Raw genomic sequence first — 24,901 nt, 5'->3', positions numbered from 1 at the left:
CACCCAGGGCCAGGGGCTACCCCCCCTGATCCTGAGCCCTCCCCATGGCTGACCTGGTTAGTGGTGGATCCAATACAGGCTTAGCCCTTTCTCACTCGACCCCCAAAACTTTGGCTAGCGCCAACTTCAACTGGAGTATGTAAAGCTTCATCCCCATAAAAGACAAGTAAACTCCATCCCCTCCAGAAAACTCCACGTCCTCAAATCTCAAGTCAGAATGTTGGATCCTGCCAATGGCGTAATCCCTGCAAAATACCCTTATTTCTTTATTTAATTTCCTCCTGGATTTGTCAATAGCCGGCGGTTTGATTGCCCCCACCCACACTCTCCTCCGTATAAACTCTGTCCACATTATGTGGCAGCCTGCCCACAACTTGCAAGTCTGCTTAAGGTCCCATTTCATCTCCTTCATTAGAGCCAAACCCTTTTGAGGCACCAAATCATTTTCATCCAAATGAATAATGAGCACATCTGGACAATTCCCGCCCATGTGCCTATTCAAACAAGGTATCACCTCCTTCCATCGCATTTTACCTTTCCCTTTTCATGCAATCGAATATGAGGCCTTGTTAAAACCAAGGTTGGCACCGTGAAAGCTCGCCCTAGCATGTCGTTCCGCCTATTTTACGAAAGAGTGGCCCACGATCCAGACTGTCATCCTGAGGGGCCGGCAACCGAACCTGCAAAAGCAATAAAGATGACAACCAGACCATTACAACCCCTCAGCTCCCTCTCCCCTCATGTATGACCTAAAGCAACCTGATTTCCACCTCCCCAGGTCTCTTATCCTGTTTGGCCCCCAACCCTGTCTGCTCGCCTATGTTGCAGCACCAAACCTGAAAGGATGCGACCCAAACTGGCTGGAGTCTAGGCCCAATGTTTTTAATAACTTGAGCAACACCGCTAGCAATTGGAAGGCCGTTACTGGTTTTCCATACCTGTGAATGAAGACTCTTCCCGTGCTAGACGCGCCACCCCAGAGTTTTGCCACGCAGCGCAAGGGGCAAACCGCTGACACTGGGTAGGCTTTCAAGAACACCTCCTTACCCACTTCTCTCTGGTCAGTCTTGGATTTGTATAGCCATATCTGGACCCCGCTATCTAAGAAAAACACCTCCTCCCAGCGTAAGCCCTAGCTGCCCTTACCCCCCAGGAGTTCTGAAACCCAAAACGTCCAAAAAAACAGCCAAGATATGATGACCGAACACATCCACGTCTTCCTGTCATTGGTGACTAGCACTGGAAGCGACTGAAACACGTGCACTAGGATAGCCAAGATCATTGGCCTGCGCTTAGGTCCTGCGGGGCCTGTCTCCCTCGCCCAAACCTCCATGATTCTTTTCCCCAACTCCCCCGCCGATGGGGGGTACCCCCGCCAAATCTTGCCCATAAAAGAGATGCCCGCCAGCTTCCCACCTACCTTCACCCTGGACTGCCTCTTCTCAATGAGCCTAATTATGAATTGGACGACGTCCTCAACCCTCTCCTGCTCTTGTTGCCTCCTCCGCACCCCACCCTTCGAGAACTCCCTCAAAGCCTGGAGCTGAGCCCTCGTCATTGACAGGGCTAAAGATCTGGCTAAAAAAAGTAGCAACCTCTCTCTCCTACAGACCATAGTTCCTGTGGAACACAAGTCTTCTGATCCGCCTCCATGCTCAGCCCATGGAACCTCTCCCACTGCCAACGAGACAAAGCATCAACAATGTAATTGTCAACGCCAGGAACGTTCCGTGCTCTGAAGGCAATATCAAATCTAAGGCAATGCAGTAAAAAAACTCATAGGAGCTGCCATAGCTGTGGCTCCCTGGCCGACTGCCTGTTGACCACCTGAACCACTGACATGTTGTCTACCCGGAAAAGGACTCTTTTGTGCCAACTGATCGCCCCATAGCATGACAGCCACTACCAGGGTCAAAAACTCAAAGAAAGCGATGCTGCTCCTGCCCTCCCTCCATGGTGGAGGTCATTGCTCGGCGTACCAGTGTCCCTGCCAGTACAGGCCGAACCTGTATGCCCCTGCAGCATCAGAGAAAAACTGCACATCCCAGCCCATGTCCAACTATGATGTCAGGGGAATGCCATTAAAGTCATGTAGAAAAACTATCCACATACGCAAGTCCTCCTGCACCCCCGCTGTCAGTGGTACATGATGGTGGGGCAAGGAGAGGCCCGAAAGGGACAAACCTATACACCTGCAAAACGTCCTCCCTGCTCTTACTACCCTACAGGCAAAGTATAACTGGTACAGGAGCGATTTCACTTCCTTCAATGTAACTTTCTTTTTTGCCAGTATTGTGTTCAGTAGGTTCACCATCTTGGTCTGCTTGTCCTCTGAAAACTGGGCCTCCCCAGCTACCGAGTCAATTTCAATACCCAGAAAGGCCAACCTCGTTGTGGGCCCCACTGTTTTTTCGGGGGTCAGGGGAACCCCCAAGTCTGCCATCAAACGCTGAGAACTTTCCAGGGATCTCTGCCAGTTCCCAGTCTCTGCCATCCCTACAAAGAAAAAATCATCTAGGTAGTGTGTGATATGCTCCACCCCTGTGTGCCATATGAATAACCACTGCACAAATGTGGTAAAACACTCAAAGAGTGCACACGAGATGGAGCAACTCATAGGAAGAGCCTTGTGCACAAACTATAGGTCTTCAAACTGAATGACTAACACTTGGAAGTCAGCAGGGTGTACCATCAACAAACGAAAGGCCGACTTGATGTTGCTCTTTGCAATCAGCGCCCCCGCCCGACCTTCTCCATTAAAGCCAGGGCTACATCCACTGACCAGTACGTTACTGACACTTGCTTCGTGGGGACAAACTCATTCACTGACTGGCCCTCGGGCCAGGACAAGTGTTGAATCAGGCGATATTGCCCTGCTTCTTTCTTAGGCACTACCCCAATGGGTGACACTACTAATTGATCCATGGGTAATGCATCAAATTGGACTACCATTTTCCCCTCCTCTATTACCTTAAACAGTTTCTCCCCGACCCCCTGCAGGTGCTCCGATGTTGATTTTAAATTGGTCGCCCAACGGTGTACTCTTGGGCCTTTGTATCCCAGCCTAAAACCCTCCCTAAACATCTGTAGCAATTCCGCAGTGTGGCCTTTTTTGTCATAAAAAGAGATAGAAAGCCAAGTTTTCAATGTTAATGAGTGTATGAGCCTTTCGCACCAGGTCCCTGCGCTCCTTTACCTGACCTGAACCCCCCTCATCCATACTGGTTTCCCTGGGGCGCTCCTGTCTGACTCCCTGCATTCCCTTGCAGTTGCCCGTAGCCCGTGGCGTTGGAAGTGCCAGCCAGAAAGCAGGCAACCAACAGGTGTCTGCCCGAGCATTTTGAGCATTTGTGGCCAAATTTGCATAGTTCTCTTGTACATAAGCCCTTGTAATCCTAGCATGTTCCCATTTGTGTCCCCTAGGTCCTGATGCTACCTCCCACCCGCCTCGGGTGGGGTGACCTTGAAAGGGCTTGTATACTATTGGCAACCAAATTTTGCTGGCCCCATGGTGTGCTGCCATAAATCTGTATCTAGTTCGCCCCACTTGGCGTCCGAGTCCACTGCTAGCCAGGCCCATAATTCCTCATCATATGGGCCCAAGCATTGCCCCTGAAATTCAGATGGGCCATCCTAATGACATCCATGTATTTGAATATGGCTACTGCCCTCTCTGGAAATCTTTCACAGTAAATGCTGTGAAATATAAGGAAAGCATCGGTCCAGTTTTCAATAGTCACCGGGACCCGCGAGCGTTTAGATAGCTCTAACTCTTCCTCCTTAGAGCCCTCTTTAGAGCGTAGTTTCCTGTGTAGTAATTTTAGGATCTCTACATACTCCCCTTTCCAGATTTTCTCCTTTGTCGAAGGCATTTAATGTGCTCACAAAGGTTTTGTTGTGCCCATGTATGGTAGCTTCTTGAATTTCACTTCTATGCACTCTTTGTTGTCCCCAGAGTCCAGCTGGTCGCCCTTGCCCTCTTTTCCTACCCCTATATCCCGCTTGGCTTCTGGCTTTGCTGAGTTGGACACTTCCTGAGCCATGTGCACCAGGGGGTCCTCTGTCCCCATTCGGGTGTCCCACACGTATCGTCCTTTCTGTAAGCGGGCCTCCCCGCTGGTGTGGGGCTCCCTGGCCTCCACCCCTATGGATACCATGGTTAAGTGGGCCTCCCCACCTGACAAAGGCTCTCTGTCCCCACCAAGACCTTCTGAACGCAGGCCTTTCGGCTGTTCCTAACCCCTCCCTCACTGGGTCCATTCCTCCCCTCTGCCACTGCATGTACCCCCTGCTTTGACTTCTTACCTGGTGTCAATGTAAGTGACCGCTCAGGACACGACATTTCGCCGCTAATTGTGGACCATAGTTATACGCACCTGCCCAGCACTGCTGTGTTCGTTCTTCCTAAAAAACACTAGGCATATATATGTTAGCGTCCCCCCCGTCGTTCCCTCCTCCCACCAATGTGTCTCCAACTCCTCCCTCAGTTCCCCCTCTTCCAAACTGTCCCTGTCATAATCTAGCAATACGTGTGTCCTCTTGCCAGCACTATCTCCTCAAACCTGTCCTGGAACCTTACACTAAGGGCCTGTACCCTGCCCCCCAACCTTTTACCACTGTGGTGTACGTATGCCCTTGATCCAAGGTGGTGGAGTATGCTCTGAATTCTTTCACCCGGTGCACTGCTAGGGTTGCGCTGTACCCACTTGTGGCAGTGATTTTGGGGGTCCACCGTCGCATGCCAGCTAGCCGCTCGGGGCTTTGCTGACTCTTCTCCCTGGGCTGCATGGGCCAGCCCGAGTCAGGCCCCTCCGTATGCGTGCCACTCTGCAAAAAAGGAACATGGTCTGGTGTGCTTGTCAGGCCAAACCCAAAACCTAGCGGTCCCCTAACCACTATCGAGCCACTTTACCCTGGGTATCAGTGGCGCCCCAACTAGAAATCCACCCTTAACCCTACCAGTTTCATCGACCCCTGCTCCCCCCAGCATTGCCAGCATAGCTCCTCGATCCCTTGACATGCCATAGACCCTACATGGGGGCTTCACCAATCAATGCCAGCCCGGCGACAGTGCCCTGTCCCAATCCTCCTCCCCTCCACCACCCAGGTCCTCCCCATCGCTCCAAATCAAGGCATCTACCACACTTGACAGCTTGCTAGGACCCCCGGTCCAGGGGCCCCGGTGCTATTATCCACCAAACTCTCTCCAGGAATCCCTCCCCCAAAGCCCCTGCGCAACACCGCTCTGGCTCCCAGAGGAGCTTTGTCCAGCCACAAGTCCCTCCCACAAACCACTCCCGCCTCTGCCCCTTGATTTACAGTTGGCTCCCCCTCAACTGCCTGTATACCTCCCTAAAGTCCACCACAGGACTGGGGGCCTTGAGGGCCCTCAATGCACTGAGCTAGCTTATTTTTTTCTCAAGCCCCACCACCTCCTTATGTGTGGGATAGCCCCTTTCCCCTGCTGCACAGTGCTGCGCGAGGCCGCAGGCTCCCTGACTGCCGCCCCGCCCCCACTCCTTCCTCGTGAAGTATTGCAGAGCACTTTCAAGGCCTCCTGCTGCATGACCACGCCTCCGGTGCCTTAGTCAAGGCCTTCGCTGTGTCCCCGGAGGCCTCACACTCTTCTACTGCCTGCCTTACTGGCGAGGCCTACGCGCCCCATCATGGGGGCCTCACTGGACTCCTGATTCATTTTATTGGGGCCCTGCTGCCCAGGTGGAGCCGCACTTTCCTCCTCGCCATGCCCTCAGCCTATGAAGACTACTCCCTACCTGGCGTAAGGGGCCATTTTCCACGCTTGCGAGTGGACCATCCCTCTTACCGGCTGGAGGCCTGCGCTCTGCGTGCATGACAACACTGATGCCGCAACCCCACCCGCAACCTTCGCTCCGGCTCCATCCTTCAGGAGATCCGGCCTTCCTGCTGCTTCCAAAAGTCAGACCGCCTGCGCAACCCGATCGTTCTCCATAGGTGAGATTAATACCCAGTCAAAACCTACCTACACCTCTGGCTATCACAAGATACAACGCAGCAACCACCGGCCTAGATACCACCACAAAAACTAGAAAAAACTAACGGGGAGCGCCAGCCACTGTGTCATCACATTAAAATGGTGGCTGGCTCTCAAAATGGAGGCTCTATATATGTTGGGCTATCAAATAGACCAAATATAGTCCAACCTGCCGTGCAGTTCTCTGGACTGCACCAAAGACCCTAGGGAGCAGATCTCCATCCGATCGGCTGACCCCCAAATCCCCATTAGAGTGGAAACCAGAGAAAAAATGCTACATCAGAAGTTTGTGACTTTCCATAGGTACTTTAGGGGAGTTGCATCTGTTTTACGGCCCGTTTTAGACCATTACATTGCACAAAAGGGTCTATTTGCGGAAATGTATCTCACTATATGGTCAAATGGTTTAACTGCTTTGCTCTATTTGCTCTAAAGTGTGATACATACATAAGACAGTTGGAAGTAAACATGGACTCGTTGCACATAAGCAGATTGGCAACCCTTCAGCTATGAGCCTGTATTTGGGAAACTTGAGAGCTCAGCAGCTAAGCATACATACCAGCAGACCCGATTCAGGTGGAAGGTTCCCGATTTTTTAAAGCCGAAAATAGCGTTATGTTGGTTGTATCTTGAAATTACCTCTGCTCCTATAGAAGTCAATGGGGAGAAAACATTCTCCCGATTTTTTTCAACAAATCTCACACTTTCGTATTCTAAAATGCTGGCATGTGTGAGCTATGACTCTTTCCTTTCACAGGCACTTGGGTTTGTTAAGTCTTGCGTAGCGAATGCAGCGCAGCTGCTTCGCTTGGCGAGCTCTATTGCTGTGGCTTTCGTTCGCAAAGGGAGACAGGAGGTGGCACGCGTGGACAAGAAATGTGTACGCGTATGGTCAGCAGATGTGCACTCCGTACGCGTGCACATCTCCTGTTCCCGGAGGCTGGCAGCGCGCGCATCACACGCTTTCAGTCCCCCCCCCTGTCGGCTTCCACCGTCCTTCCTCTTAACAGTGACATGTCTCCCTGTACTAGGCTGCAGGGTGTTGAAGATATATGAAGCTGCAGGGGGCGGGAACTTTAGGCAGACAGTTCGTGTTTTTAAAAGAGAGAAATGAAGGCTGTTTCACGTAATAAAACACTACCAACCTCCGACGTCTGAAACTACCTGAACTTTCGTCAGATATAATAAGCAGAGTTCTCTGCTCCTAAATGAAAGGCTGCCAAGCACACCAGCACAATAAAAACACCAACAAAAATCGGCTCAGCAATCTTTAAGCGCATAGCTAACTGCTGCCTGGCCCCTTCCGTAAATCATTACACCCACCTCCTGGACTGTGTCGAATCGATCAGAGATGGAGCGCTCGCACATCTGTGCACCAAAACCTGCCCCCTCCAGGTGAAGACAGAAGGGCTGATTTGAGGCAACTCTGAGGCCCCCGATTAATTGATTTCCATGCAATAGGAGAAGCTTGGTCCAATCACGCTCCACTATTCTGCCAAAAGTGGGCCCCACATGCTGCGAGCAGAGACCTGGAAACCAGGGCAGAGAGCTCTGAGAGCAGAAAAGCACCTTGTTCCAATGGTCGAGCCGGGTGAGATAGGTTAGGCCTAGGAACCGCAAGACCAGGATCTTGGCTTCCGCGTGCACACGGTGTGATCCTGGACAATGCTTTTGGCTTCCTATTGTCTCAGACCTGCAAAGATTGTGAGCGCCTAGATGTGATCTGGATCGCGAAGAGCGCTATGCAAGAGAGGCACAAGAGAGAATGAGAAACGCAGACACAGAGAAGGAAACAGTGTATTTGTAACTTTTTTTGTAACCCTGAGTCTGATGAGAGAATGTTTAGACGTGGACTCAGTGAGGCTCGAAAGTTGAGCAACACCTTCCCGATGTAGCCTAAACAGGCAGAAGTGCATCTGAGGCTCCATGTGGCTTTTATGGAAAAGTCGTGACAACAGCCTCACATTATTTGCATATGATTGGCCCACTAAGGCGTAAACAAGAAGAAAAAAGTGCAAGACGTTATACCCAGCAGCACAAAGTTCCAGTCATTCCTATCACACCCTTTGGCTTTCATTCAATTAGGATTGTGTACGACTGTCAAGTGAGCGCTGAGACTGCCAGCTTCTCTTTCGCTGATGGTGGTGCATTTGTGACGTCTTTTTTAATCTAGAAGCCGTAGTGTGAGCTGTTCTCCGTGCGTGTTGTTCCCTAGAGCACCATGAATGAAATATTGCACATTTTTTGCTGAATATATGTCAACCTGTTGAGATTACGTGCCACTTTTGAGCTAGTGCCTGCTTGCAGTGTTGTTCGTCTTTTTTTACCAACAGCATGTGAGGTTGTTCGGCATTGGTGTCAAATAAAGCTTCATTAATTACAGAGCCTGGCTGTCAATAAAGTTGCTGACCCTCAAACAGGGCACAATATGTCCATGATTGAGGAAAGTTTTTGAGAAATCGCTACCTTGATAGCATCATGCCAAACATGACATTTTATTTAGAGAATGACAACATACAGAGACGCTACTCGGGACCTCTGATACTTTAAAGTTTATATTCCTTATTGAGGCTGTGGATATACAACCATTGCCTTGACCTTTATTCTCGAGTGAAATCCAAAAGTGATGTGTCATAAGGGGCTGTGCTGTGTGTAACTGATCCCAGAGACTGGGAAATGGCATTTTCTCTTTCAAGATGTCCACAAGAGATATATTCCCCCAATCCAATGATTCATTATTCTGCATCCAGGCTAATTTTGGGGTGGAAGGCTTTGGGCACATTTAACCAATAATATAAGAACCCACACGACTGCCTATGAAAGCGTCAGCATATTCCCCTAGCCAGCCACCCAGGGACCTCCCTGACGAAGGTCAAATCTGGGGCCGGCAATGCTATTGGAGGCTGCTTGACTCTGAACAAGTGTGATACTGTTACAAAAGGTGCTAAGGTTTAACACTTGCGATGAATTATATTAATTTTTAGGTCGAGCCTAGGCATCGCATAAGCTGCTATGCGAGGCATGATGTATACAGGTAGGCACTTGAAGCTCCACCCATTTCCCCGCCCATCTTTTTAATTGGCTCCTTTTAGTGTCCTTTCTAAATCGTTGCATTTAATTCATGAATATGCTTAGTAGTCCCTCCTTGGTACCACCTTGTCTGCATTTGTAACTTCCCTTGAGGACTGGACTTTTTACTTGTGTTGTTACACGGTCAGCTTTATCTAGTCTGTGAGCACTATTTTCTTTAATGATTTTCCCCTATTCCACCCACGACATGCTTTCCTACAATGTAGCACGCCGCCCGCTTTACCCACGCCGCCTGCTTCTTTATTTCTTTACTTGGGCAGCGTGGTCCGCTGTAACTATAGCGGCTGCACTTCTTTAGTTATTGCATTTGTAAGCACGGTCTGCTTTAACTTTATCAGCCGCACTACAAAATCTTTTTTTTCCCAGTGAAAGTACCCCATACCATGCTTTCACTTGAATAGTGGCCACGCTCCTTTCTTTAGACACGGCTCGCTGTAACCTGACTATGGCGAGCAGCGTCTAACGCAAGGGGCGTAGCCACCATTGAAGTGGTCTCGCTTTTGCGAGAGTTTGAATTATTGGCATTAAAAATGCCAATGTCTTTTTATATACATGCTGGTTTGCAAAGCACATAAATAAAAGGCATTGTCATTTACAATGGCAATAGCTTAAACTCTCGCAAATGCGAGACCTGTTGCATTGCAAATGCTTGTTTTTACATGTAAGGTTACAGGGCATTGGAGCGGTAGGAGCTAGAGGCTCATCGATTGGATCTGCAATCTTCCCTTATGTCTGCCGACGAAATATTAGGTCAGAACTAGCTCATGCTCCTTTAGCGTGCTGCAGAGTGTGAATATGGAGGTTGGGCGGTTGCAGGAGGAAGCTTTGCGCAGAAAAGAGCGACTAAAAGCGTTGCGCAGCAAGCAACTCAAGGTGCGTACAATAAACAGCTTCTAACAATGAACGGTGGATTTTCTTGTTGGTCAGGTCCGCTATTTCAGCTGCCCGAGTATGGAAAGCAGGGCGGCCATCTTTGAGTGGAGTTACTCCTCACTCCTTAAATGAAGTGTTAAAGGGGAAACATAAATATTGATTGAAATATTGTAATAAGTCATCAATATACTCGGCATTTTCACCTAAAACCCAATGCACATTGAACAAAATATGCACGTTGCTAGTTATTTGCGTAAAGTACTGTCTATTATAGGTTTTTAAAATGTGTATTTTGATTTCTGTTGGTTTCATGGACAGCTTCTGTTATGCTGCCAATAAACCATATTTCCATGCTTGATGGCCACCGCGCTTACTTAAGGATCGCGCTGCTGTTTAGGTCGGCTGAAAATAGCTCAGAAAATGTACCCCGGGCCAACCTTTGGGAAACTAGAAATGAATGGTTTATGTTGAAGTAAGCACCGTCAAGTTGCACATTATTTTTGTTATCGAGGATACACACAAGCAACCGCAACGCGTGTCCTTAGCTAAACATTGATTTATGCCGTGTCTCGTGCACCTACATGTTTTGCAACCCAAAACTTTTTTTTATGGGTTTGTAAATAAATCTATTATAATGTTAAAAGCAATTCCAAAAAAGGAAAGTGCTAGTGGCGAAGAATTATTGTAGGGTAGGTATCTCACATTGCAAGGGGCGGATTCGGGAGTCTTTTGATATATGTCCTCAATCTCTTTTCACCCCTTCCCATTTTAGGGATATCAAGGAGCCATACTCGCTCACAGGGCCCTGAGACAGCTGCCAAGTGGCCCCATTTAGTGTATGACATCTTCATCCAGTTTGAGATTAACTTCAGCGTGTTGTATTCTGGGACTTGAAGTTTTGCCTTTGATATGACAGTCTGGAGCTTGAAAATGCCAATGTGCAAAGTGCTGTTGGCTAAAAAGCAAAGGTGCTTGCAGCCGTTACATAAGTTATGTATGGGCCCATTTCGCAGCTACATTTGGAGGTTGCATGGGTTGTCACACACATACTTCAAATATAAGGAAGATTAAATAATTGTCCATTGCAATTCGTTATTTCTGCTTCTTCTTATTCCCTTCGACCGTCCAGCAGTACTTGGAGCTTGCCAAAGTAATAATAAAGTGGTGTGCATAGTATAGTCCTGGGGCCTTATTTATGAAGGCCTTGCGCCGCCGGTGCGCCACTTTTAAAATGGGAAAAAGTGACGCACTGGCGGCGCAAGGCCTTCATAAATAAGGCCCCCTGTGAATAAGTCAAGGGCCTTTATTTCAACTTTTTATTCACAATGATAGAAGTCCAAAAGTCCGCAATTGTGAGCTATAAGGTGGTTGAACCAAAAGTATCTTTCTTAAATGTGTAAAGTTGATGGAGTGGAACCACGTTTTTGTCCATGAATTGTTTGTTTTTACTGATGCACGATATGATGATTATTATTTTTTTTTTAATGGCTAAGTTAGCCGAATAAAGTATTGTAGGGATTCATTGTGTAAGGTTACTAGATGAGTCTATGCTTTTGAGGGCCTACTTTCCTTTTACAGACCACTTTTTTTGATGGTATTTAAATTACTATTAATTTTTTAATATCTATATTTAGAAATAAAGACCGCAACATTCAGCATAATAACATCCTGCAGTGCTTAGCAGTATAACCAATGACTTGAAAGAATCACAAAAAGGCATCAGTACACATTATACAACTGTCTCCCTTAACCCACCCGTAGGACATTTTTGGGCTGTGAAGGTTTACATCACATTTGTGTGCTGCAGCAACGCAGGGCAAGGTGTAGCTGCTTTTGTCTCTTATCCCTTTCTCAGCCTGGCTCTTAACCATATCTCGCCTTGGTCTGCCAGATATCGGCCAGCATTGGATTGGTAACGCGGGCAATGGCCGAGGGGCCAGTGTTCAGTTCCAGCTGTTGGCTGCTTTTATGAGCAGGGGGGCGATCTGGGTGGTTTCAGAGTTTTTCGATGCGGCCCAGTGGGTGCCTGAGTGGCCTTTCTGGAGGTAGATTGGCGTCCATTACCTTCCTTTTATCAACGGCAGAGGTGTCACTCCCTTTCTCACGCTGGGCCGGCCCATTAATTATTGCCTATTGAGCAGGGGCAGGGGGACTGAGCAAAAGTGGGCTCACTTGTTTTCAGGTGTGTTTCACAAGTTTACACTATTCCGTGCATTGTTTTTTTAAACCCCCCCCCCTTTTTTTATTTAAATAAAATTCGCCGAAGCAGTGTTTTGCGGAATGGCAGTATGCAAATGTGGGCCACTTTTATTTAGCGTGCCTGCCCCGATTTTTGATCCCAATCCAACCCTGATATTGGCCGATGGCCTATAGCAGAGGTCTTCAAACTTTTTTCCCCTGAGGCCCCCCAAACAAAAATATTTTAAAGTTGGGCCCCCCCTTCAGAACTCTATGACAATGACTGGCGAGTTGAGTGGCGGGAATGAGCGCAGGGGGTAGGGGCTTATGAGATAATTTCATGGATACATTTTCAGTAGCCCATAATCCACAATACATCTGAAACCTACAAAGGGCAAATTCAGCAAACCAAAACAGAAATTGGACAACAATTTCTGCTCCCCATAATCAGTGTGTTGTGTTCACCTTGCACATCTGGCGCCAATGCAGCTGCACCTGTTGCACTAGTGAAAGATAGCAGAGGCCATGAGTAAAAGGATATCTCCTCAGTCTCTTTCACCTGTCTCCCATCAATGCCTAATAATCACTAGTCTTGAAACAGGTTCTGTACCATTTGTTGTTTGGGTGTTCTATTCAGCGCAAACTCGCCCCCAGGGTATTGCAGCGCTCCTTTACATGAGCACCAGTTACATTACACAGGGTCAGATTACTTGTTTTGTTTTTAGGCACATGGAGATTAAGTGATTTGCCAACGGGACGTTGAGTCAACATCAGGAGCCAACATAGGCTTGAACTAATGAAGCCACTTGTAGCTCTAGGAATGTTTCTTAATATTGAGAGGTAATGTGAGGGTGTCTGAAAAGTTTCAGCGCTCTGTCCATCAACTTATTGTCCTTGCTTTGTTTGCCCGAAAATGACAGGGGAAGCTCAGACGTGGGTCCCCTGATCACTTTGCCACTGGATTCATGCTATCCTGGCTAATGAGGGGTGTTACCCTGAAACTGGTCCCAGGATGCTTGTTTCCGGTCCGGGGAAGACCTGGCTTGGCAGTTCGGGCTGGACTGTTCCCGAGAGGAACAGGGTCAACACTGATTTGCGTATAACTGGGTCTGAACTAGGATGACAAAGTGAGCAAAAGAACAATGATGGATTCAACCCAGATCTAATGTGACTGGGGCAGAGTGTCTGAAAAGTTTCTGCGCTCCGTTCTTCATCTTATTTTGTTTGCACTGTGAGAGTGTCTCCAGTTGAGATTCTTGAGTGCATCTTTTTAACAAACTCTCATCGAAATGTTTCCAGATGTAGTCTGATTACTTTTTACTAAAATATATAGGTAAAAATGATGACTTACATATTTTCTATGTTTTCTGTCACAGGGTTTCATTTTTTAACACTATATATACACATGCCACTAATTTCCACTGCGTCAACTAGGATTCAGTGTTGTGATTTTCTGGTTGGACCACTGAAATTATGCCATTCTGCGTCATTTTCTGCATAGTTAGGGATTTTGCTGCATTCGTCTCTTGATCAGTCATCTGCTGCATAATCTGTGAATGTTAACAAACAAAATATGTTTCCAGCTCAAACGGATTAAAAGTTATAAAAAATGTAGTGACATGCTGCCGCGCAGTGGACAGCCCTTCGCAAAAGGTGATTAGGCACCTTTCAGTTGCTCGTTGGTGTATTTCGGGGGTAAACTGGTAATATTGAAGTGAAATCTTTGCCCAGACAGTATTCACATGTGTACAAATGGAAATATAGTGAAATACTATCATATAATGTGCCACATTAGGTCGTATTATTAGCATTTTCTTAAAACATAATTTATTTAACCCTAATGCATTACTTTGGTCCTTTCCTGCTGCATACACCTATTGGTGCTGCTTTCTGGCCACAAACAGACATTTGCTTTGATTGCAGTAGGCAACTGAGATTTTGTAGTAAAATTGCTTAGTTTAACTCGCGTTTATTTTCCATTTGAAGTGTACCCATATTTTTGTATGCAGTTACCAGAAGGTTAGAAAAATAAACCTGTTACAGAATATTTTGCCCTTTTTTGCCACATCCTTGACCCTGCCACACCAATCTCTGCCCTTTCTCCAACATCCAGCCTCAGGGCATCCATAATCACAGTTTATACTCCCTGGTAAAGCCCTTCAGCTGCTGTATGCAAATCAAGATTGCCTGGAAACGCGTCAAAGGCAAGTGAATAAATTCGCTCCTCCAGGCCTTTCTTATTTGCAAATACTTCAAGAGCCATTTACGCCCCCCCTGGGAATGCAGCCACGGACCCCCAGGGGGGCGAGCCTCACAGTTTGAAGAACTCTGGCCTATAGGGTATGTAGAATAACTCTCAGTACCGATTTAGGGTCGATACTTCCCCCATATCCTCTTCCGCATTCTTTCGGGCATCAGGGGCCGAAAGCAAGTGGATCGTTTCTGCACACAAAGCAATCCCCTCTTGTGCTTTGTCATCATTCCTGATCGCTTTCAGCTGCCTTTCTTCCACCCGAGCCCACTCGATCATATCACAATGCATGGTTTCATATGTGGGCACCCTTGTGGTACTTTAGTGTATTATTATGCGTCTTTTACTCAGCACTAACCCTAACATCACAACTGTATACAGTATCTTCCCCCATTTGGGTCGCAGTAGAAAGCCAAGCACACATTGCCTCACAGTAGGCACCAACTGTACCCGTGCCACCTGTTTGAGATAAGGATTTTCTCCCAGAATGCAAGTATTGGTGTGCACTCCCGCAGCATGTGTAATAAGGTTGCTTCTCCGCAACATAAGGAATCTATGTAATGTATATTATTTAGTCTGGCCAGAGTTGGGTAGGTGCGGTGCAGTACATTAAAGTGTGTCAATTTGAACTTTGGCTTTTGTGTGGACCAGGGTAAAGGTTGCTCTCCATTTATTCCACCTTTTGAGAGGGAATTGTCTAGTTCTCGTTCCCACTTCTGTGATGCTCAAACTGTGTGGGTGCTCTGTCAGCTTTTGGTGCTCTTTAGAATCTAGAGATTAGATAGAACCATCCACCATCCTCAGTCATCTTCTCCAATGTAGCCAAAAATCATGGAGCATTTGGAAATTCAGTCCAGATTTGCATTGCTATATTGCTCAGCTTGGCAAATTGTAGGAACTGTCCTCGGTTGACCCCAACGGTCTCACATGCTTCCTCAAAAGTATTAAAATGATCTGTTGGATATAAATCCGCTAGTCTGCAAGAGTGAGAGAGCTGCCTGTGCACCATTGCTCCAATGACATGTCTTAGGCTATGTCCCTGAATGCTTTGATCCACTCTAATTGCATAGATCTTGAGGAAAGAGGCTTTTTCATCACTTTCGTAATTGTCATATCCAACTCCTTGGACACACCATGGATAGCCGCAGGAAGCCTCTCCGTTAGGTGAGACTTGCATCATATAGTAAGGTAAGTTTTCTATCGCCACTGTCCCCCGGAAGAGTGACTTCTCCCAGTTTTCCCCCTCAGCACACCACAGCGGAGCATGTTGAAGCTGAGTAGCTATTTAATATAGCTCCTTATCCAGGAAGTCAAGGCCACCTTTTGTCTTGGCCCTCTTGATGTACTCTACTTCTCTTCCTGTCTCATACCAAAGAGACCAACAGTTTATCAAGTGCCTTAAAGATCGACTATGGGAGCGTATGCATATATGCAGTTGGGCATGTTGATGCGCAGTGGAAGGCCGTTTGCTGATCTTGACTGGCCACCTTCCTGTTGCTTATTGTTATATTTTTGTGTTAAACAAATGGTACTGAGGTGCAACCATACCAGGCATTGTTAAAAAGTGTAAAAATGTCAAAATAATGAAGTAATACTATCCTAAAATGTGCCCTACTACGCTGCATAATTTGCCTTTTCTTGCTGCACAAATTATTCAACCCTACTGCATAGTTTAGCCCTCCCCTGACACCTAACTACAGTGGTAGTATGTAGTACTGTAGTTGTAGTGGATATTTAGTCAACGTTTCTGTCTTTTTCTGTCGAAAAGGTACACAAGACCGTCTTCCTACCTGGGTGTTGTGAGAAAAAATGGCTGACCTTCTTTAGGTCCTAATATAGGAAACATATACTGCAGTTGCCACTGGGTAGTTATAGTTGGGTCAGCTGCTCCATATGCAAAGCATTTTTGTGTTGCTAATGAATAAGGCCCTGTTTGATGAACTTCCACTAAAGGTTCTAGAAAGGTACTACTTGATTAGTTTGTGCATGGAAAGTTTCGGGGTGATCCGTCAAGTAGGGGCAGAGAAATCCTCATGCATTTTCCTTAGATTTCTTTAAGAAGGGCTAAGCAAAAACTGATGAATGGAATTGCATCAAATTTGGCAGGAATCAAGATCTTGGTCTGCAGACTGTGCTTTTTGTGAGTTTCTGTAAATCTGTTCAATAGTTTTTTGAGAAATTAAGGTTCAAAATTAAGTGTATATCTGGCTGGTTGGGTCTGCGAGAGGCTCGAGGGACTCTTGCGGGGACGCCAATTTAAAAATACAGCAGTCTGATTGGACCAGGTATCTTTATATCCCTTGGGCCATCTCGCTCCTGTGGGAGTCAGACTCCAGTAGGAATGATCCTTCTGTTTGGCTGCCTGCAACATCAGGAAAATGTTACTGGCAGCCATTACAGGAATCTGAGACTTAATCCCCTGTCCTGGACGAAAAAAAAGAAAATTGACATAAGGGGGCAGGGTAGGGATCCCCTAGGCATCATGGGGAGGACTCCGTAGGACCCCACTCAAACCTCCCTAAAACAAATCTGCAAAAATTGCTGTGATCCCGCAGGATGGGGGGGGGGGGGGGGGGGGGGGGGGTAGGGCGCATTAATTAATCATGGGACCCGTGGTGCCTACTCCAGGGCTGTATAAATCAGGGGAGTGGGGCTGCATGACCCCCCCCCCCCCTCCCTGACCCATCTATTAAGGGCCCTGGGGACGGCTCACTAGTTATATCCTGTGGAACCCACCCCGGGACATAGTGGTTTCCCTGCTGCGCGGGCAGGGAGACCAGTGTTAGCTCCCGCTTGGCCGGAGCAAACACTGGTCATTACTGGTTTTGAATTTCCCACCAAGCTGGAGCAAACACAAAGTCTGCTTCCAGCCGGCAGTAGCTTTAAAAACACTCCTGCCGGCTGGGAGCAGACTTTTGATCTGATTTTTTGTCTGCACTGATGCTGGCTGGGAAACAGATCAAACTATTGCTCCCACCCAGAGGGACCTGTATTAGTAGCTTCTCCCTGCGGGTTGGAGCAATGCCAACTCTTGCAGTATGCGGGGAGCTGAATGGGGCCAAGGGACCCTGGTACTTCCCTCTCAGGTGCCCTGGGAGGGCACCCACCATTAGTAGTGTGGGCCCTGGGGGCCACAGGGCCGGATGAGGCTCGGGGAGGGAGCGGCTACGCGCCTCTGATCTCGATTAATTTTAGTGTGGCCCTGGAGGATTGGGTCTCCAGGGCCTAACCAGGCTTGTGAATGGGGGCCACATGGCCCCACTCCTCTTTAACAAAAAAACAGCTCTGGGAGATGGGGTGCCCAGGGCCTAATAAGGCCCAGGTAGGGTGGCCCTCGGTCCCTTCCTTTAAAAAATAAATACATAAACAAATAATTAAATAAATAAGGGCCTGGAGGATGGGGTCCCCAGGGCCTAATAAGCGTCCAAATAGCCCCCTTCCCTTTAGGGTCCTGTACGGTGGGGGATTGTCTTTATGTATGGTAATAAAATAATACTTCACATTAAAAAAAAACTAAAATTCACTGAAAAAACAAAGTTTAAAGTAACATTATAGTTAGGTGTGATGAAAACGTCTACTTTTGTTTTTAAAAAATCATTCGAAATTCACTACAAAAAAACAAAGGCAAAGTAACTTTATTATTAGGTAAATATGTCAATGACGACATTAATGTTTTGATCTTTAAATAAAAAAAACAGAAATTTATCGGGTATAGTTATCAGAGCTAACTATAACTTGCCTCCTGCCATTGACTGCTTATGCTCTCACTTATTGCATAACTCGTAACATGTTCTGTCCTCATTTATGACATTACTGGTGACATCTCAAATGACATCACTGATGACATCATTCGAGCTTCTTTTGAACACATTGCTCAATAAACGGGTATAGCATTAGAGCTATGAAAGTAAGTAAGTGCGAAATACCTCAGAATAATATGAACCATCATTACTACTATCATACATAGAAACCACGTTGGTAAAGCAAGCTTGTGTTATGTGCAAAATGTACCCTGCACCATACACTTAATGGGTAATCGAGTTCATATTGACTATAAACCACATATGAAAGGGTTAACTATTCTGACCACGCATAATCTGTGTCAACTGTTGTGCGAAAACCAAGTTCCTCCAGATACTGAAGCCCTCTTACATAACTAATGCCCTACAACGGACAGTTTTTACCTGTATTAAACTCCTGACAGTCACTGTATCTACATTTAAAAATAAAGATACAAGTTGAAAAGTGGTTACAGTTAATACTGTTTACTCTATGGAGAGAGTTTACTCCGTACCACAATGTTTGCAAATAGTGGAACTCTCATGTGAAATACACCACAGAGTATTAAAAACGATCTAATAAGAACCGTGTACACTGTTCAAAACTTGTCTAAAGAGCGACTGTTCACTTAAAATAGTCAAGGTCTGAAAGTGCTCATGATCAAGCGACCTGCAGCGTTCATACTGTGGTGAGAATGTTACAGTTAGACCATCTTCTGAAGCAAAACAAACATACACGTAGGTTGGTACCTGGTGCATGCAGTCTTCTATGGTTTTTTTTGTGAAACCTTTATTATTATTGTATGAAAAACATTCAGAGTAGTCATAGCGTATTGCTCATTAGATAGTGTGGAGGATAGGGTACATCAGGAAAGAAAAAAAGCTAAGTAAATAAGAACAGCAAGTGTATAAACATTGTTTGCTAGAGCTCTACCTACCTGATCCGAATAGTAATATTGTGGAGAGATAGTCTGACCCTGCATCGCAGGGACAGCACTGCCGGACTGGCCTCCCTTAGCCTTCGCTAGTACCAACTTGTCCCTCACAAGGCCTAGTGATTAGGCCTCCGGAGCTCACCAAAGTGTACCTCTATGGTCCACCCATCTGGTCAAGCATATAAATCCCCAGGAGTCGGGGAGGAGAATCATAAATGCCTAAATGGGAACAAAAACAAAGAGATATCAACTGTCTCTGAGGTCACGTCACTTGCGCAGCGTCTGGGGAACCATTGCCTCAGGTAAAGAACTGCAGGATCACTCCAGCTATGTCAACCAGGGCACTTGGGTAGTGTAAAAGATCACTTATGAATTCTAGAGAGGTTAGGGGGAACAGGGTGGGGGGGGAAGTGGAACATCGATAAGGCTGTGGGCGGGGTCACAAAGTACTCTCCAACCTCGGCAGGCTGTCAGCCCTATTCCTCACTCTCTCCATCATCTGTCTCCCCAAGGATTCATCCACATCTGCCTCATCCAACCAAGCCTGACTGTTAGGGCTCCCATCTGTGTCTCCTTCTGGGTGTTTCCATGCCTCCATCACCTCTGTCCACAACCCTGCAATCGGTCATCTCCATATCCCTAGAGCATCTTCTCGCATCAACGCTCTATCTTTTGCTCTCGCCCACATATTAACATATTTCACCCACGTCTCCATGACCCACCCATGACTTCCAAGCCATAGCTATTCTCCTTCTGGCCAACACCAAAGCCAAATCTAAGAATCCTGACCCCACCTTCTGTATTTGGGCCTTTGGAACAATCCCAAGAGACAAACCTCTACTGAATAAGAGAGGGTGCAGTTCAGAGTGGCATTAAGTGTGCGGATCACTATGTCCCAGTAAGGCTGTAAATGTAGGCAACTTCAAGTCATATGACAGAAGTTCGCGTATAGAAATGCACATCTGGGGCAAACTCTCTGCTCGCCTCCATAAATGATATGGAACCTGTGGTGTGTTAAGTAAGTCATGTGGACATAATTGAATTGGTTATATTCAAATCTCATATTTCTTGAGACCTCCTAGGGGTATGCCAAAATGTCACGGCACTCAAGGTCCGTAAATTCCTACCCCAGTATCTCCCCTCACCTGCGCCAAAGCGTCTGTTTGGGTTTACGGATCATTTCGGAGCGAGAGCTGTAGAACCACTTCACTAAGCGTCTCCCCCGCACCCATTGTCACACCAGCAGTTGTAAATTTGTGTGCGTCATTGTGACCCTCCTGGCCCACAGATCCCAAAATATCTACGTCCGAGCCTCACATACAGTCTTCTGTGTTAAGTAGAATTGTCATGCTGAGACAATTCTCTCCAATAATTCAAGGCTGCTTACAATACTTAGTATGTGGTATGTAGATTCTTTGCCCTGCTTGAAACTTTTTCTGCATTACCAAATAACTTGTGTGGCACATAATGAACACAGGTCGTCAACTGTCACCTGCACACAGAGTTACTCTTCAATACAAAGATTTATCAAGTGCTCATTAACTGTACACACCTATAGTGCATCAGGAGCACATGTGTTTTGTAAACATGTGCACCAATTGGCTGTTCAAAATTAGATAGAAAAGTAATATAGTAGCTGCTCGCCACTGTAAACTATAAAACGAAGTAACACAGTCATTGGGTGATGTGATCAGTCATGTGATTTAATTTAAGATATCATGAGTCATGTCATAAAACATATTTTGAGTGATGTAATATGTAAGGCCGTAGGCAGTGCATGACAGGGGTGCATTTCTGTGTTTTATTTAGTTCAAAAACGTTAAGGTTGTCTCTGACATAGTTACCTAACCATAACGTTACTTTAGCCTTTGTTTTTTCTTAGCGAATTTCTAAGATTTGAAAAAAACCCAGATCTTTTCTCACACCTACCTATAATGTTACTTTAACCTTTGTTTTTTCAGTGATAAGGTGTGTGTATATATATGTATATCTATAATATTATATATGTGTGTGTCAGTATGTCTAAAGTACATGTTTCCTACATTAGGATCTAAAGAAGGTCATCAATTTTTGTGTTGCGACAGCCAGTCCTTTAGCTACGCCATCTACACTCTAAAACTGCTCACCTCAAATGTCTGTTTTTCTAGCAGAGTTTTTAAGCATAGGATCCGCATAATGTCAAACTCGAAAAGTGACAAAGTCCTTTGCCACTTGTGTGATAACGTTTTTAAGCATAGGATTAGCTAGTACCAACAACGCCGAGCTGAAAAATGACAAAAGCCTTTTACCATTCCAGGCACAGTATTACAACTTTGTATTGGTAAAATATCTTGCAAGCTAACCAGGAATACATAAAAGCAGTCCCCGAGACACATTTCGCTTGTATAAAAGCTCGTCGGAGGCAAAGCTTTGTCCAGACTCAAGCGAGCATCCAGAAAAAGTCAAAGCAGTACCCTTTCAGGCTTAGAGTATAGTATACATTTAGCAAATATGGAAGAAGGGAATTATGGGTACTTTCCAAGTTTTTGGTAGAGAGAAGCTCCTTTTAAATGTAACGCTCAGCACTCTAAAACTGCTCACTTTAATTGGCTATTTTTCTAGCCGAGATTTTAGGCATAGGATCAGCAGAATTCTAATGTTTAATACTTAACAGGCCCCATGAAGGATGTGATAGCATGCCACCTGATAGAACCGCTGTCAACCGTTGAAAAGAAAAACAAGCATTGGAAATGCAATAGGTCTCGCAGCATTAGAGTTAGTGCTTTTAGAATTGTTTATGGGTTTTTTTTGTAAATCTTTAGCATTTTTGTTTCCTGTAGCCAATGCTAAAGAATTACAAATAAAAAAGCCATAAACAAATCTAAAAGCTCTAACTCAAATGCTCCGAGACCTATTGCACTGTGTGAGAGTGAGGGTGAGGGTGAGGGTGTGGGTTTTTTTTGTAAATCTTTAGCATTTTTGTTTCCTGTAGCCAATGCTAAAGAATTACAAATAAAAAAGCCATAAACAAATCTAAAAGCTCTAACTCAAATGCTCCGAGACCTATTGCACTGTGTGAGAGTGAGGGTGAGGGTGAGGGTGAGGGTGAGTGAGAGTGAGAGTGAGAGTGAGAGTGAGGGTGAGGGTGAGGGTGAGGGTGAGTGAGGGTGAGTGAGGGTGAGTGAGGGTGAGTGAGGGTGAGTGAGGGTGAGTGAGGGTGAGTGAGGGTGAGGGTGAGTGAGGGTGAGGGTGAGTGAGGGTGAGGGTGAGTGAGGGTGAGGGTGAGTGAGGGTGAGGGTGAGTGAGGGTGAGGGTGAGTGAGGGTGAGTGAGGGTGAGGGTGGGTGAGGGTGAGTGAGGGTGAGGGTGAGTGAGGGTGAGTGTGAGTGAGGGTGAGTGAGGGTGAGTGTGAGTTAGGGTGAGGGGTTGTGGGTGAGGGGTTGAGGGTGAGTGAGGGTGAGTGAGGGTGAGTGAGGGTGAGGGGTTGAGGGTGAGTGAGAGTGAGGGTGAGTGAGGGTGGGTGAGGGTGAGTGAGGGTGAGTGTGAGTGAGGGTGAGGGGTTGAGGGTGAGTGAGGGTGAGGGCGAGTGAGGTGTTGAGGGTGAGTGAGGGTGAGGGCGAGTGAGGTGGTGAGGGTGAGGGGTTGAGGGTGAGGGTAGGTGAGGGGTTGAGGGTGAGTGAGGGTGAGTGAGGGTGATGCATGTTATCAATTGCTTTCATAAATTACACAATATTGGGAGGTAAGGACATTTCAGTGACGAGAAGCCAACCAGTTATGTCACAGGAGACGAAAAATAAATAACAGCTGTTCTCTCACGGCACTTCCGCTCTCATGGCAGAGCTGGGCTGCAGGAACTCGGAGGTTAAGAAAACAAGCGGTATAAGGGCATTATTATGCAGCCTGTTAGAGTTACAATCTACTACCTGGCAGCTGAGTGTTGTGGTATTATTGTGGGCGAGGAGGGTTATATACTGTAATTGCATTAATGGAGCGTTTATTAATCGCCAACGAACCCAAAATCTAGTCCTGCTTTCCGAATGACCAACGCATATGCAAATAACCACCACAGAAGTTGTGGTTATGTAAAAATGGGCCATGCATATTCACTTTGGATATAATAAAAGCTGAGATGGTTTCACTATTTCGGATGAACACTTTTAGCGTCTGAGACATGATCCGTGTACGCACTCCGGCCAGATCCTGAGAGCATGGAATAAAACATGCCAACCTCCCTGTGCGCGCAGCCCTGGGCACCCATCTGGGCATAGCGAGCGCCGTGCCACCCTGCGCTCTCTTCATCCTCTGCCGTGTGAGGAGGTCGCAGAATCCAGGAAAGCTGCCGGCGTCCTACCGCCCCCTCATGTTTCGGGGTTTCCTTGGCAACGTGCTAATGAGATGCGTGTCACATGGCTGCTTAGGTCAATAACCACGAAGGAAATAAATAAACAACAACCGTGTGTACTGCATGTCGATGGCGAGGGCAGAGGCCAATGGGGGGACAGCGGGTGATTGGGGAAGCGCTAAGGCTGACGCAAACAGCGAGGGAAGGGGGGCCTTTGAGAGAGACGGCAGACAGGACCGGCGCCAGGAGATGGGGCCTCGGAGAAGCCTCTGTTGCAGACAGGATCAGCGGGGAGGGGGCGGAGAGGGGAGAGGTGAGACGAAGGAAGGGAGGGGAGGGGGAGGAGAAATGCGACACGGGTAAACAAAAATGTGTAGAGTGGGAAAGACGGACGGACGGAAGAGAGGGGAGGGGGGAGGAGAAATGCGACGCGTGTCACATGGCTGCTTAGGTCAATAACCACGAAGGAAATAAATAAACAACAACCGTGTGTACTGCATGTCGATGGCGAGGGCAGAGGCCAATGGGGGGACAGCGGGTGATTGGGGAAGCGCTAAGGCTGACGCAAACAGCGAGGGAAGGGGGGCCTTTGAGAGAGACGGCAGACAGGACCGGCGCCAGGAGATGGGGCCTCGGAGAAGCCTCTGTTGCAGACAGGATCAGCGGGGAGGGGGCGGAGAGGGGAGAGGTGAGACGAAGGAAGGGAGGGGAGGGGGAGGAGAAATACGACACGGGTAAACAAAAATTTGTAGAGTGGGAAAGACGGACGGACGGAAGAGAGGGGAGGGGGGAGGAGAAATGCGACGCGTGTCACATGGCTGCTTAGGTCAATAACCACGAAGGAAATAAATAAACAACAACCGTGTGTACTGCATGTCGATGGCGAGGGCAGAGGCCAATGGGGGGACAGCGGGTGATTGGGGAAGCGCTAAGGCTGACGCAAACAGCGAGGGAAGGGGGGCCTTTGAGAGAGACGGCAGACAGGACCGGCGCCAGGAGATGGGGCCTCGGAGAAGCCTCTGTTGCAGACAGGATCAGCGGGGAGGGGGCGGAGAGGGGAGAGGTGAGACGAAGGAAGGGAGGGGAGGGGGAGGAGAAATGCGACACGGGTAAACAAAAATTTGTAGAGTGGGAAAGACGGACGGACGGAAGAGAGGGGAGGGGGGAGGAGAAATGCGACACGGCGGGGAGGGGAGGGGGCGGAACGGGGGCGGAGAGGGGAGAGAGAGAGTAGGCAAGGGTAAACAAACACGGACGTGCACGCGCCCGTGACTTTTAAGGTCAATGCGCATGCGCATAAGCTTAATGCGCATGCGCATTGACCTTAAAAGTCACGGGCACTGCAAGGAATCGCCACGATTCCTTGCAGTTAGATAAAGAGTCGATGAGCCCCTATAGTCTCGCTTGCTCGATGCGCATGCGCATCGACAGGCGAGACCTAAAAAGGAACCAAGCCTTAACA

At 47.2% G+C, this 24,901-nt stretch overlaps 1 protein-coding gene across 1 annotated transcript in view; it reads left to right on the top strand.

Annotated features, from left to right (window-relative positions):
- The first annotated feature begins 9,808 nt into the window (after positions 1 to 9,808).
- CCDC12 (coiled-coil domain containing 12) overlaps positions 9,809 to 24,901 on the top strand; it is a 274,086-nt gene continuing 258,993 nt past the window's right edge. Inside the window, exon 1 of the mRNA XM_086940994.1 lies at positions 9,809 to 9,976. Coding sequence (XP_086797120.1) covers positions 9,899 to 9,976 — 78 coding nt within the window. The 5' untranslated portion in view covers positions 9,809 to 9,898. The remainder of the gene's footprint in view (positions 9,977 to 24,901) is intronic.

This window comes from Lissotriton vulgaris, chromosome 10, assembly GCF_964263255.1.
Source record: "Lissotriton vulgaris chromosome 10, aLisVul1.2, whole genome shotgun sequence".
NCBI classification, from domain to species: Eukaryota; Metazoa; Chordata; class Amphibia; order Caudata; family Salamandridae; genus Lissotriton; species Lissotriton vulgaris.
This window is presented reverse-complemented; position numbering and strand designations above follow the sequence as displayed.